General features: G+C 47.2%; 2 protein-coding genes across 6 annotated transcripts in view; one reads left to right on the top strand and one right to left on the bottom strand.

Moving 5' to 3' along the window:
- TUBGCP2 (tubulin gamma complex component 2) overlaps positions 1 to 651 on the bottom strand; it is a 91,687-nt gene extending 91,036 nt beyond the window's left edge. For 2 of the 3 annotated variants that reach the window (XM_073353112.2, XM_073353111.2), the window contains exon 1: positions 9 to 651. The gene's annotated coding sequence lies outside the window, so the exon portion shown is untranslated. The remainder of the gene's footprint in view (positions 1 to 8) is intronic. The other variant, XM_073353117.1, reaches the window with a different exon arrangement.
- On the top strand, positions 125 to 13,745 carry ZNF511 (zinc finger protein 511). 3 transcript variants are annotated; one of them, XM_073353121.2, is made up of 6 exons: positions 125 to 694; positions 2,995 to 3,068; positions 4,354 to 4,555; positions 5,975 to 6,099; positions 7,578 to 7,716; positions 13,583 to 13,745. In XM_073353121.2, the coding sequence occupies exons 1-6, from the start codon at positions 554 to 556 to the stop codon at positions 13,628 to 13,630; spliced, it is 729 nt and encodes a 242-aa protein (XP_073209222.1). In that variant the 5' UTR covers positions 125 to 553; the 3' UTR covers positions 13,631 to 13,745. The 3 variants fall into 3 exon arrangements, with proteins under 3 accessions (XP_073209222.1, XP_073209221.1, XP_073209220.1); XM_073353120.2 differs by having other exon boundaries at positions 127 to 694; positions 7,581 to 7,766; XM_073353119.2 differs by having other exon boundaries at positions 131 to 694; positions 7,578 to 7,766.
- Positions 13,746 to 15,199: the final 1,454 nt, after the last annotated feature.

Genomic DNA, 15,199 nt, shown 5'->3' with positions numbered 1-15,199 from the left:
GCGGGTACCTTGTGCCGGGGCTGAGCCGCTCCCGCCGCCGCCGCGCGTTGGGAGGGGAGGCGGCGCGCGCGGAGAAGGCCCCACGTCGATAGGCCGGTAGGTGGCGCTCCGGGACGCGCGCCCAGTGGGAGAGGGGAGAGCCAGGGGCTAGTCAGGAATTCCCACCGCAGCCGTTAACGGTAACCAGCAGCACGCCTCCGGCGGCCAAGCTGCGCGCGGGGAAGAGGTGCACAGGCTCCGATTGGCCGACGCGGTAACGGCAGCATCCCTGGAGCCAATCAGAGAACAGTGTCGGGACCTGTCATTTCAGGGCACCTCTCTCCCTGTTTCCCCACGCTGCCTAGCTCGCTGAGGAACCGCGGCAGCGGGGTGGTCTGGAAGACTCCTCACTAACCGCAGCCCCGGATCGCTCCCAGGCCTCACGATACCCGACCCACTCCGATGTGACCTGGAAGTACCCGCCGACCCGGAAGTGATCTGCTCTTTCCCCGCGCCCCAAAAAGATGGCGGTCGGGTGAGCGCGTCCTGTTCGCGGAGACACCGCTTCGACAGGATGCTGCTGCCGCCGGAGCTCAGCGTCTCACTGCGAGTGGAGCGGCCGCTGCTGCCCGTCTGGCCCCGCACCCCGCCGCGGGCCCCCTTCTGCTTCTCCCCCAGCCGCCTCCGCTTCCATCGCCAGCACGAGTTCTTTGAGGTAAGGGCCTTGGCTGCGACTACAGCTCCCGGCAGCCCTCGCGTGGCCTCCGGCCTGTTACCCGCGGGGCAGGCTGGGAAATGCAGTCCCAGCGGAGAGGGCACCTGTGCGCCCGAGGGCACCAGCTGGGCCGAGCAGCAGCGAGCTCTGTTCTCGGTGCTTCCCCCCGCCCCAGAGCTCCTTCGACCCAGTGCCCGGGGGCTGTCCCTGCCCTCGAGAGACACCTGCTCCAGTGCCGCCGGAGCACAAATCACCAACTGGATCCAGCCGAGACTCTCTTTGGGCGTCCTGTGTGTTTCGGTTTGACTGAGCTGTGAATCCCCGCTGTGCCCCTACCCGCGCCTCACCTCTGCTCGCTCTTCACGCTGTTCTGCCCCCCGCAGGCAGGCAGGCAAGCAGAGCAGGCCGCCCAAGAGAGGCTCAACTTTTCTAGACCGCTGGAGCTTCTCACGTCATTGCCAGACTGGCCCCAGCCGCAGCCAAAATCCCATTCCCCCCAAATCAGGAGTGTTAACACTATGCTCCTGTTGAACAGCGGGAGCGTTTCATGTAGTCCTGTGACTCAGGACCTGTGGTTATAGGAAAATTGCCCGAACTTGATAGACTTGCTGTAAGCCTATCCTACTGGTGGCAGGAGTCAGTCCAGCCCAGCAACCTCCAGGGATGAGTCCCTCATGTGGTCTAGCTGGGGAATGTTTTGGGTTAAATCTCCCTCATCCCTGATGTGCTGAGCACTGCTGATGGCCAGGGTCTTCAGGCTCCTGGACGTGGATCGTATGTGTCTGCACTGCTAGACTACATGACATAGTTTTATGCAGATACTCATGTCTCTAGCCCATTTGGTTGCAAAAAATGTCTTTTAGTGCAAAGCAAACTAAGGTGAGCCTAAGTCTGCAGACAGATGGCTGCAGTACCTCTGCTGCTGTTCAGAGCTGTGTAAGTAGCTATGACAGTCAGGAATCCTGTCTGTGTTGTGCAGCTCTCAGGAAATGTCCGAGCAGCAGCAGAGACAAGCACTAGAGTTCGTCACAGAGGTTGAGGACCAAGTTTGAAACCAGTTAGAACCAGGAGCAGAACTGTGCAGACTCGTCGTCCACCACCACCACCACTCTTCATCACAGCAGCTCAAAGGCCCTACGTTGTGAGGGTGGAACAACGGCCAGGTTGGGGTGAGAAGCACACAAGTGGGCCTCAAATATATAAGCCTTCTGTTAGCAGATAAAAAAGCTAGAGCCCTCTAGCATGGCCAAGGACAACACACTGGAAGGAGTTACAACCCTCCCCTTTCCCAGCATCTAGAGTGGGTTTGTCTTCTTTCACCTGGATAGTGAGGCCTCTGCCTTTGGTTACAGACTCTGGCACTGTTAACTGAGTTTGTAACTAGTTAATGGCATGACTGGCAGCTCACTGTGTTGCTTAGGCTGACACATGGCTGTCTCACTGTAACTAATTCAGCAGTTTTGTCAGTCTTCCGTCCTCCCAACTTTCTGTGATATGATGTCTGAAGGTAACGTTCTCTGTGTTAGTGGTGCCTGTCAGGGCACTCTATCACCTGGTGAGGCACTGTGGGAGAACTGCTGAGTCTATTCCAGAACGCTCTGGTATGCAGCTAAGGCAACATGATACGTGCAGATGTGTGAATGTGATTGTAATGGCAGAAAAGAAGCTGTATGGAAACAGATTCACAAGTAAAATGGTTCAAAGTGACTGTCGTCTTTGAAAGCTGCAGTGGACTGTGTCCCTTTTTTTATTTAATTTTTTATAAAGAAAAAAACTGAAACCAGTCCATGATAGCAGAACATTTGTTGCTGTGCTGCCTGATTTAGCCACTTGGAACTTCTCAGTCATGGCACAAATAAAACTCTTGACTCCTGCTCCAGAAGCACAGCCCATTTCTACTAGAGCTATAGAAGAATCCCCTTTGGATGTGTGATCCTTTGCAAACATTATACTCATGAGTTAGTCTCGGTGACCTTGAGTGTCTCTAGAATTATGTCCTCGGTTGTTAGCAACAAAGCAGCTCATAGTAACAGTAAAGGACACTGGTACTTGTGTGTACGTAAACCCAGGGGCTCTATTGAGTATGCCAAGTTGCACTTTTAATTGTGGTCTATAAGCTGAGTTTAGCAAAGTGGATCAAGGATAACATATTGACCTAAGAGTCGAGTTCACAGTAACATGTATTCTCATTCTTAACTCTGTTTTAACAGAGTTACTTGTTGGGAATAAAAATAATTTCCAATTTGCTTTTTGAACACACATTGCTGTAACATACCTATAATCGCTATTCCCTGTTCCAGGATGGAGACATACATAGACACTTGTATCTCCAAGATATCTTAACAAATGTTACTGAAGTGACCGAAAGATCCAAGTAAGTGATGTCGTTCAGACAAATTCTGTTGTGGGTCCTGTAACAAAAATGCATTTGATTGATTTTTGACCCTCCCTCTAACTACCAGGTTGTGGTCCATGCTGTCTGTCAGTGTTGAATATATCTGGCTCAGACTGGATTCATTAAGAATAAACAAATGTTGAATAATTATGGAGTACTTTCAATCATTCCTAGTACCAGAGCAAAGTAAACTGATTCCCCTTTGTTATTTCTTGACAAAGAGAGGTCTCTTGATGGATGGTACGGTTTTTTTTTTTGTTTATTGCATCTTCAGATAAGCTTTGGCTCCTGTTTCCTTAAGAGGAATATTTCTCTTTACACCAGTCCAAAAACGTCAGCATAAGTCATTGGAGTTGGGTCTTATCTGTCTGAGTTATACAGACACTAGACAGGGATGTCTTCAGTCTCTATTTTTTTGCACTAACCATGGAGATGGAGAGGAAGGAAGGAAGACATCACAAAGTGCCTTAAAGGTGGATGATGTGATAGTTATTGAACCTGAAGTTTTCCATATAGTTATTGAAAGAAATTCAGGTTTTGAGGAAGTGTCTGGCTTTAAAATGATGTTAAATCTGAAATGTTGGTTATCTCTTTGCCAGATCTGGAGAAATCATCCCTTCAGAAAACATGGGTGTAAATGGGCAATGCATTCCTGAAGATACCTGGGAATTTAAATCTCAGCTAACCTAGAAGATCTGAGCAAATTACATGATAGATCATTACTGCAGTCAACTAAAAAATATTTGGAGTTCAGGGGAAAATATGCAGTTGTTTGGTCAGGGAGAATAACCTGGTCAAAATGAACACATTGCCCAAGATCTTCATCCAGTTTTTTCTGGGATGATTACTGAATATTTTGAAACTAGAAGATACCTAGAGAACAAACTGAAAGTGAGTGTAGCTATTTCATAGAGATCTACTGGGATTTTGTAATATAATAGCTCATACTGCTGCTCAGTATTAATTCATTCCGTAATTTATCGTAAGTTCAGCTCTGTATGTATGACCCACAGATTCTAGCTGTGAGTTAGGTAAAAGAAGTTTGAGCCACAAATATGAGTTCCTAATTACAAAATCCTCACAAACTACTTCTATTGTGTCTCCAGTTTAATAGCGCTCATCTTCTCCTGTGTCGAGTAGATATTAATGAAAACTGCCATAATGTAGAGATTTTATTTAGATGTATGCAGAAGAACTGAGCCATATGCTCTGGGTGGCCTTGACTTAACCTAAAAATACAAATGTTTTCATCGCTTCCTTCTAGGGTGTCAGAATTCTGTTGTCATATTGTTGGGTGCTGCCAGGTCTTTGATACCTTAGAGGGTTATGAACATCACTACAACACACTGCACAGGAACATGTGCTCTTTCTGCAAACGCTCTTTCCCCTCTGGGCATCTGTTGGATACTCACATCCTAGAGTGGCATGACTCTCTCTTCCAGATAATGGCAGAGAAGCAAAATATGGTGAGTTGCAAGCAAAGATTTCCTTGTGTATCCAGCACGTGATAAATTTCTAGTAAAAATCCCCCCTGCACAGTAAACTTGCTACGCCCTCTTCCCCAACTCATTTTTGGGTCAGGACCCCTACAATTACAAGACTGTGAAATTTCAGATTTAAATAGCGGAAATCCTAAAATTTACTATATTTTAAAATGTTATGACCATGAAATTGATCAAAATGGACTGTATATTTGGTATGGTCCTAGTTACAGACAGAGTACAAGACACAAGTTGATTCATGCAAAAGGAAAACAATAATATTCTTTGCAGTCTCTAGTGCCTTCTGTCCAAGGATCTCTAAGCACTACATGTGCTTTATGTCTCATAATGTCCAGTGATTTAAGAATGTATTATTCTTGTTTTTCTGATGGAGAAACTTTGGCTATCGGCGAGGAAGAGACTTTCCCATGGTCACACACAGTGCCAGGAGTAGAACCCAGATCTCCTGCATGTAGGACTAGCCATCCTTTCTCCTTTGCTTATTGTAAAAATGAGAATTGGTGGATAAACACAAGTGTGTAAGTCTGACTTGAGCTAACTTCTCCCTAGGATAATAGTACCTAAAGTGAAGACAGGAAAGAAACAAGGGAAATGGTTTTCTTGTCAAACAGGCTCTATCCTGCTTGTGCAGTGCTGGAGTAGTCGGTTTGCCCATCTGTGGAATTGGAATAGTTAACTGGTTTAATCAAACTTTGCTAATATTTAAGCATCCTGAGTTCAGTCAGCAGATAATTCTCTCTTCTGTCCTCTGTAAACTACACATTTTTATCAAGGAGGTTTCCTGCTGCCACCATTTGCAGGTACTTGCCAGTATTGGACTTCCCAGGAGTTTTGCTTGATGGGCCTTAGCAGTTTGGACTTTGCTTCATACACAGGCAGTCAAGAAACCATGTGCAAGGGGTGGCAGAAAATGAACAATATTTTCCTAATATCCGAGATGGAAGTAGTTTCCCAACAAGTTAAACTAGTGAAACAATCTCAGCGCACCCATGTAACTTGGAGATTGTAATGTGTGAATTCTATTCGTTTTCATAGGTTTTTAAGGCTAAAAGGAACCATACAATCGTATGGTCTTAATAATAACACAGGCCATAAAATATACTTCACCCAGTGGCTCCTGTGGTAGAGGGAAAAGTCATTTCCTCCTTGCATAAACAAAAGCTGGAGAGCCCAATAGTTTGTGATTGGACTAAATCACTTTTCAGAGAGAATCCAGTAGATGATGATGATGATACATCTTTAGAATTGTGTATCAATGTGGAAGTGCCACGTAAACATCTTGCCTTGCCTTGCCTTGCCTTGGAGAAATTCTGTGAGAGTAACTCCCATCTTGCTTATACTGCATGAGTTTTAGAATTACCTTTCCCTCTTCTTGCTTTTTAGTATCAGTGTTTGGTAGAAGGCTGTGCAGAGAAGTTCAAGAGCAGCAAAGACAGAAAAGATCACTTAGTCAAAGTTCATCTTTATCCTTCTGATTTTCGATTTGATAAACCAAAAAAAGCTAAAAGGTAAGTGCCAAATATACTGACAAAGCAAGAATTTATCCTTCTGTGTGCTGAGGACTGGTCCTCAGAAGCAGAGAACACCTGAAAATCCAGCAACCTCATGCTTCTCTGGGCTTAGTCAGTAGCACTTCATATTTACACAAGCTAGTGTCAGATTCCAGAGCTCCTGCATTCCCTTCCCATAATTGCACTAGTTTATTTCTGGCCTCTTGTGTATAACATGTTTACTGAGTGCAAAAATGTTACAGCATAGCATGTGAATTCATGAGCCAAGGAATACTGGACTTCAGGTCCTTCCAACAGGGATGACTTGCCCACATCACATGCGTGAAAGGGGTGCTAAAAAGACATTTGCTCACTCCTCACCCGTGAACCAATGAGTCCTCCCCATTTTGCCCAGCCCCCTGCTTCCCTTGCACTCTCCCTGAAGTACAGAGAGCCGAGCTGCAATCCCAGCAGCACCTGCTCTGCTCCGAAGGGTGCACTCTGTTCCCTTTTCTGAGTGAGTGCAGGGCTGAAGGGCAAACAATCTCCATTGTGACAGCAGTGGCAGGAAAAGGCCTGCCAAGCTGTGTCAAGTGCAGGGATCCATCCCCAGAATGGGTGCATGGGCCTGGAGAGCCCAACACATGCTCAGGAATCCTATCCCAGATGGAGGAGCCTGGCAAGTCAACCAGAGGGTACCAGTGACCCTGCACAAGTAAGGGCCAGAGCCATTCCGTCCCAGTTCACGCTATCTGTGGGTTAGGGTGCTGCCCACAGCCAGACGACACCGGTCCCTCGCCTCTTCTGCAGCACTCTCTATTCTGGCGTGGGCCGAGGGATGTGCTGGCCACTGCTTCCCGCAGCCCCCATTGGCCTGGAGTGGCAAACCGCAGCCGGTGGGAGCTGCGATTGGCTGAACCTGTGGACGCAGCAGGTAAACAAACCGGCCCAGCCCACCAGGGGGCTTACCCTGATCGGCTGCATGCCAAAGGTTGCCGATCCCTGGCTTAGAACTTGGAAAGGAAGTGAACTGCTGATTGTAGAAAGTGTCTTTCTTAGCCATGGGTCAGGCACCAACATTCATCTCTTTGGAGCATGACGCCCTAAGCTATGGAAGGAAGGAAACTCATTGGCCCTGCTCAGCCAGATGTATCCAGTTATGCTTTATGGGTATAAGAAAGAAGCTTGTGGTGAAGCCCATGTACTGTAATGCAGTAGTTCTGACTCTCCACTCTGAAGACCCCCTTGTAAGAGAGTTCCTCCTGTGAGACAGCTTCCCCTCTAGAACTGCAGTGCTCTGCTTGCTTGGACATTTTACAGGCCACCAAGAGTGATCAAGGACACTCACTGCCTTCTGCTAGCCCCCCTCTGACTCTCCTGAGTCTATTTTACTTAATTTGTTTTGTAACCTCCTGATCAAATGACCTTGGGCCCTTGATCTTGGGTTGACTAGGAGACAGTTGGCAGTTCCTGAAAGGAGGGTTTTGTTTCTGCAGCAGCACTAAGCACAGTAAGCCTCCCTCTAAGCTGGATGTGAGCATGCCAATGGATGTGAATGTGGAGACTTATGAGCAGTTGCAAGTGGATTCCATGGAAATCTGTCCCAGTGAGAGCATGGAGAATCCCACCCAGCCTGTGAGTGGCCCAATTTCATCACTGCAGGAGAAAAAGCTCTATAAATCCAGGTCTGTTTTCCTTTATGTACACTCTTTGCAGCAGGGACTGGGTCTTCATATGTGCTGGGGCAGTACCTTGCGCAATAGGGCCCTGACCTTAACTGGAGCCTTTGGATGCTCTTGTGATATATTGCGAAGTAATACCTTTAAGTGTTCATCCCAAGTGAGGGGTGAGCCTTCTAAATACACATTTATGCACAAAGCTTAGCACTTGTGAAAAGTAAACATGACTTTTAATTGATGTTTGCAAAGAGCTTTGAAGAAAAAAGCAAATTCTAAGTGTTTATTTGCAGTTTACTAGGATTAAACTGCTGTTTCTGTACTTAACAGGTGGCAGCTGCAAATTTAATGCATTGTGCATTGATAGTGATTCATTTCTTTGATTCTTGCTGTCATAACTGAGAATCTTTGCAGTAACAGAGAAGTGTAATGAATGAGAAGCACACACTCACCCAAGGAAATGCCCTCAAATTCACCTTTTTTAAATAATCAGCCAGCCTGGGGGACCCGGAAGGGGTGTAGTCTTCTCTTGAGTCTTACTTTGTAGGGTTACCATATTTGAACATTCAAAACAGAGGACACTCCACATTGGGGTGATGTCAGCCTCACCCACAGTCCACCCCCACTCTGCCCCAGGTCATGCCCCTCCCTGCTTGGCCTCGTCACCGCAACCCTCCTCACCCCCGGCCTGCCATTGGCTTGCTGCACTCACCTCCTCACTCCCCTTCCAGAAACCCCCAGGCCCGCCCCGAGAATCCCTGCCTGCCACTGGCTCGCTGCTTGCCTCCTCACCCCTGCCCACCGCTGGCTCTGTCGCCGCTCGCCTCTTCAACCCCCACTGCCTGCTGCTGTCCTTTTCACCGCCCCCGCCTGCCGCTGGCTTGCCGCCTGCCTCCTCACCCTCCCTCCAGCCCGCAGCTGGCTCCCTCACTGCTCTTCTCTTCACCCTCCCCACCCGCCACTTGCCTCCTCGCCCACCCACCAGCCACTGGCTCGCTCGCCCCCACTCGCCTACTCACCCCTCCTGCCGCAGGTCCCTCGGCTCCTAGGATCGGGTCAGGGCTTGCAGGCACTGGCAGCGGGCAGAGAGCCCTCCACCCCCCGACCCAACCGTAGGAGCCAGAGGGACCTGCTGGATGCTTCCCGGGAGCCACCCCAGGTAAGTACCGCTGGGACCCCCCACCTTGCCCCCTGGGAGGTCCCTCTGGCTCTTAGGATCGGGGGGCGGGGGGCAAGGGCTCTCTGTGTGTTGCCGGCACCCGCAAGGCCCGCTCCGCAGCTCTGGCAGCTCCCATCTAGGGTTACCATACATCCCTGTTTTCCTGGACGTTTTTAGATATTTAAAAATTCCTCCCGGATGGCGATTTAAGAACTAAAAAGCCGGACATGTCTGGGAAAATACGGATATATGGTAACCCTATACTTAAGATCCAGCTAAAGCAAGTGGATTTGATTGTGTGCTGTACCTCCAGCAGGTGAGATGAGGTTGTGCAAAGGTGGCTCCAAATTCTGGGCTGCTCTGTGGATTGAAACTGCCATCAGTATAGTTGGAGCAGCCTCTGGTGTAACTGGGACTTGCAAGGGGCAGTGTAGAGCTAATTGTGGTTCCTGTACAACCCTTGTATGCTACTGCAGCAATGCACAGGAGCCAGGATGGGGGTCAAAACCTATAGCTTTTTATGTTTTCTTTTCTTTTAAATCTGAAGTTCATTATGTGTACCAATTTAAATTTATTATAAGTATTTTCTACATTTTCAAATATATTTCAATTACAACGCAGAATACAATGCTCACTTTTATATTATTATATTTTATTACAAATATTTGCAAATTGAAGCATGATGGGGGATAAGAATGTTTAACATATCTGGCAGATAAATACCTTGCAACGCTGGCTGCAACAGTGCCATGCGAATGCCTGTTCTTATTTTCAAGTGACATTGTAAATAAGTAGCAGGCAGCATTGTCTCCTGTAAATGAAAATAAACTTGTTTGTCTTACTTCTTGTTCAGCCAATCACTAGGACTGAGTGGGCTTGCAGGCTCTAAAGCAGGGTTGGGCAAACCTTTTGGGCCAAGGGCCACATCTGGGTGGGGAAATTGTATGCAGGGCTGGGGCAGGGGGTTGGGGTGTGGGAGGGGGTGTGGTGTGCAGGATCAGGCCCAGGGCAAGGGATTGGGGTAGAGGAGGGGTGTGGAGTGTATGAGGGGGCTCAGGGAAGGGAATTGGGGTGCAGGGTGCAGCAGGGGGCTCAGGGCAGGGAGTTGGGGTGCAGGAGTGATGCGAGGTGCAGGCAGGGAGTTGGGGGGGCAGGGTGCAGGAGGGGTTTGGGCTCCGGCCTGGTGCCGCTTACCTAAAGCGGCTCTGGGGTGGCAGTGGTGCGCACCGGGGCCAGGGCAGGCTTCCTTCCTGCCTGCCTGCCTTGGCCCTATGCGGCGCTGCTCCAGGATGCAGCTGGAACCATTTCCCTGCGCGACACCTGGAGGCGGGGGGGAAAGGGCTCTGCGTGCTGCCCTTGCCACACCTCTAGGTACCTACCCCGAAGCTCCCATTGGCCGCAGTTCCCTGTTCCCAGCCAATGGGAGCTGCGGGGGGCAGTGCCTGGAGGCAAGGGCAACACACGGAGCCCTCTGCCACACCTCCCCCAGGGGCCATGCAGGGACGTAGTGCCAGCCGCTTCTGAGAGCGACGCGGGGCCTGTGGCACCACGGGGGACAATCCCGCAGGCCGGATCCAAAGCCCTGACGGGATGGAGTTTGCCCACCCCTGCGCTAAAGTTTTACATTGTTTTGTTTTTGACTGCAGTTATGTAAATAAAAATAATTCTCCATTTGTAAGTTGCACTTTCATGATAAAGATATTGTACTACAGTACTTGTATGAGGTGAATTGAAAAATACTATTTCTTTTTTTTACAGTGCAGATATTTGTAATAAAGTGAGCACTGTACATTTTGTATTCTGAATAACTGAAATTAATATATTTGAAAATGTAGAAAAAAATCCAAAATATTTATAATAAATTTAAATTGGTATTCTATTATTGTTTAACAGTGTGATTTAAAACTGCAGTTAATCACAATTTTTTAACCAAGTTAATTTGTTTTGAGGTAATCACTTGAGTTAAAGTGATTAATTGACAGCCCTAATTGTTAGTAACACATGAGGTTTTTAAGTCTAAAATAATTCCTAGGATCTAATTCACTTGTCAGCATTTCTGCTGTTTTATTATTTGCATTTTCTCTCAAACCTAAGCTCGTCACTTTCACTTAACAAAAATTCCCCACCAGTTCTGCTGAGCTGGCCTGAGCACTCGTGGGAGCCCTAGTATAGACAAGGCTCTACTGGCCAGGCACATTTTTACCATTTTGTCCATTAATATGGTGAAAAAATTTAAATGAGATAGTGGAAAAATGGCTCTAGCTGCAGGAGACTTGCTAACACTGGTCCAGAAAAACAGGGTGAATATTTTTGTAAAATTCCCTAACTTGACTCAGGCCTCAGTCCCAGGCTTCAAGCCTTGCCTACCCATAATAATGGTAAAAATTTCAAAGCCTACAAAAGGAGATTGCACCCCATTTAGCTATATTGCTTTTTAAACCAGTGAAGTTAAATCAGTGCAACTTTGTTGTGTAGACAGGGCCTAGCCACAGACTTTTCAGTCTCCTTTAAGATACAAATGTATAACTTCAAGCCTGTTGCATGCCTCATTAAACTTCACTTTACCAAAAAATCGAATTGGGGGCGAGTAGTGGTTTTCCAAGTTCTGCCACAAAATAAGGTCCTTATGCTTCAGATGCCAAAATAAGACACTGCTGACATTAAACTGTGTAGATGTTCAAAAAATGATAATGTGTGTTCTGTGGGGTTTGACTCCCTCTTGGTGAGGCTTGCCCTGCTAGCCTCTTGGGGCTTGGCTCCTTGATCTCAGAAGAGGGAGGAATAAGAGGAGGTATCCTTCAGATGTATCACACATGGTGCCAAAATGAGCTTGTGGAGATCTTCATAATGTGATATTCCCCCCCCCAACCCCGCTTTGGGCAGTGAAATAGTAAGTGTTGACATGTCAACTCAGATGCCTAACAATAGCTCACCAACTTGATGAGATGAACAGGGAAATTCAAACCTCACAGATGCTGTTTCAGATTGTTTGCAGGCAGACACCGCTGCATCTGTTAAAAACCCTTCAAAATGTGAACAGAATGTATCATTCGTAGATTCCAAAGTCAGAAGGGACCATTGTGATGATCTAGCCTGACCTCCTGTATGTCACAGGCCAGAGAACTTCCCCAAAATAATTCCCAGAGAAGATCTTTTAGAAAAACATCCAATCTTGCTTTAAAAATTGTCAGTGATGGAGAATCTATTGTGACCCTTTGTAAATTGTTCTAATGATTCATTACTCTCACCATTAAAAATTTATGCCTTTATTTTCAGTCTGAATTTGTCTAGCTTCAAATTCTAGCCTTTGGATCGTATTATATCTTTATCTGCTACATTGAAGAGTCCATAATTAAATATTTGCTCCCCATGTAGATACTTGTAGACTGTAATCAAGTCACTGCTTAACCATCTTTTTGTTACACTCAAGAAGCTTAATCTATTTAGCTTATCATTATAAGGGGACACAACAGTTTTCAAGTACATAAAAGGTTGTTACAAGGAGGAGAGAGAAAAATTGTTCTTAACCACTGAGGATAGGACAAGAAGTAATGGGCATAAATTCAAGCAAGGGAGGTTTAGGTTGGACATTAGGAAAAACTTCCTAACTGTCAGGGTGGTTAAGAACTGGAATAAATTGCCTGGGGAGATTGTGGAACCTTCATCGTTGGAGATTTTAAGAGCAGGTTAGACAAACACCTGTCAGGGATAGTCTAGATAATACATAGCCCTGCCGTGAGTGCAGGGAACTGGACTAAATGACCTCTTGAGGTCCTTTCCAGTCCTATGATTCTACAAGGTATGTTTTCTAATTCTTTAATCGTTCTATGGACTCTCTCCAATCTATCAATATCCTTCTTGAATTATGGGCACCAGAACTGGACACAGAATTACAGCAGCAGTTGCACCAGTGGCAAATACTGAGCTAAAATAACCTCTCTATTCCTACTTGAAATTCCCCTGTTTATGCATCTCAGGATCACATTAGCTTTTTGATCACAGTGTCACACTGGGAACTCATGTTCAGTTGATTATCTGCCATGACCTCCAAATCTTTGTGTCACTGCTTCCCAGGATAGGGTCCCCCATCCTGTAAGTATGGCCTACATTCTTTATTCAAAAATGTATACGTTTACATTTAACTGTATTAAAATGCATATTATTTGCTTGTGGACAGTTTACCAAGTGATCCATATAGCTCTGAATCAGTGACCTGTCCTCTTCGTTATTTACCACTCTCCCAATCTTTGTATCATTCGCAAACATTATCAGTCATGATTTTATGGTTTCTTCCAGGTCATTGATGAAGATGTTAAATAGCCTTCATAAGGGCTAGAGGGATTTTTAAAGAGTTTAGGGTGTGGAGAACTAAAGGGTTGCCAGGGAGAGGTAGAAATATGCTGCATCCTCACAAACCCATCTGTCCCCATTCAAGTCCTGCCTTTACATTGCTGACTGTGTCCCTATGAAGCAGAACTTTTGCTAATGCGTACTCTGTTAAAGAGCAGTCATTGTCATTCCCTTTCAAACTAAATTGGTATCTTGTTAGGCATCTCAGCAAAGTGACCATTCCGGTTAAGTGTGCTTGCTCTGAGTGGCACATACATAAGTACAAAGAAACAAGACCTCAAGATTTTTGTATTAACAGGGTTTGTTTTTGTTGTAGAATCCCATCAACTGTTTGCTTCGGGCAGGGCGCCAGCCGAGGATTTAAAAGCATGAAGAAGAAAGTATGAAGGTCACTGCAGCAGGTTCACAAGGAATGACAAGTAAAGACAAGCAGAAAAGGCCTCACCCACTGAGGTTAATAAAAGATACAACTAATCATTCATGGGTTTGCTTGCTCCTCTTGGTTGAGCACAATCTGTGTGTTGAATCTGCTGTACGCTGAGGGCAGGGAAGGCTTGGGGTTGTCCATTGTGATCATGGATAATCCAACGCCAGCAATTTCTGCAGCAAAGGAAAAAGCAAGAGAGAATGAAGGAGGAGGGGATCTTGTGTTTGTAGATGTTTGAGTTCCATAAATACATGGAGAACGGTCACTTAACCAAAGGGCTGTATTTGTGTTTCCCTTCCCCGCTCCACCAAGGGCTTCTGTACTCCCTCCACCACTCACTCCTTTGTCCGGGGACGAGGTGGACAATGTGATAAAGGTGGTGGTATGCCAGCATTCCATCATAGTCAAAGTAGGAGCAAACACTCCCCTGCCTAAAAGGCTGTGGGGACATTGATGGGGGCCAGCTGGAGGATAACTGGGAGTCCATGGGCTCAGTCAAGTCTGGAGACCTCAGCCCCTGTCATGCTACAGGACAAGCTGTACCAATTCCTGGAAGACTTGCGAGGCTCCAGGAGGAAGGTGGTCTCCAGAAGTGGAGGGATCTCAATCTCCTCTTCCAGGGTACCAGGGCCCTATCAGGGGAGAGTTAAGGGACCAAGGAGTGGTACTCCGCAGCCTACCAGTGAACTCACAGATTCCACAGTTCCCTGACACCTTTGGGATCAAGCACAGGTTGCAGGTGGTGCCGCTGCCCCCAATTAAACCAACTACCATTGCATCTCTGAATACAAGAGGCTGTAGGGTGAGTCTCTGCTGGTGCTAGGTACTCTCCTCGCTTTGGGGACGTGGGGTGGTACTCTGTGATCTTGCAGGAGACACACATAGATTCAGCTGCCAAAGCCAGCTGGTGGCGGGGGTAGGAGGGAACAGGATGTACTTCAACCACCTCACTACACTCTTGGATGGGGTGGCTACCCTGTTTTCCCCGGACTTATGGTTCAAGGTCATGCCAGGGTGCCAGCTGCACCTCTAGGTCTGCATGGAGGGGCTGACCCACAATCTTGTCAACATCTGTGCCCCGATACCAATCCCAAAGCGGGTGCAGTTGTATCAGTGGGCATCTGCCTTCCTTGGCACTTTGGATTCTCCTGGTCCTGGTGCCTGGTCCTGGGCAGGGATTTTAACAGCACCCTGGATGTACATGAGAGAAGTGCTAGGCCACAGTGGATATCCTCAGGGAGATCATTATGCCCTGGTAGATGTCTGGAGCAACCACCACTTGGATGACTCCACCTCCTTTTCCTGTGTCTGTTTGGAGGATACTCAGTCATGCCACGCCTGGCTGGACCGCATTGACGTTTCCTATTTTAACTCCTTGTGGGCCCACTCCTCCAGCATCAGGTTGGTCCTCTTCTTGGACCACCATGTGGTATCCGTGATGGTTTATTTGATGCCTGGGCAGCTGCGGCTAGCCTACTGGCATTTTAACAGCCTCCTGGAAGATGT

Source organism: Lepidochelys kempii, chromosome 7, assembly GCF_965140285.1.
Source record: "Lepidochelys kempii isolate rLepKem1 chromosome 7, rLepKem1.hap1, whole genome shotgun sequence".
Lineage (NCBI taxonomy): Eukaryota > Metazoa > Chordata > Testudines > Cheloniidae > Lepidochelys > Lepidochelys kempii.
The sequence above is the reverse complement of the archived record's forward strand: the minus strand, read 5'-3'. Positions and strand labels throughout refer to the sequence as shown.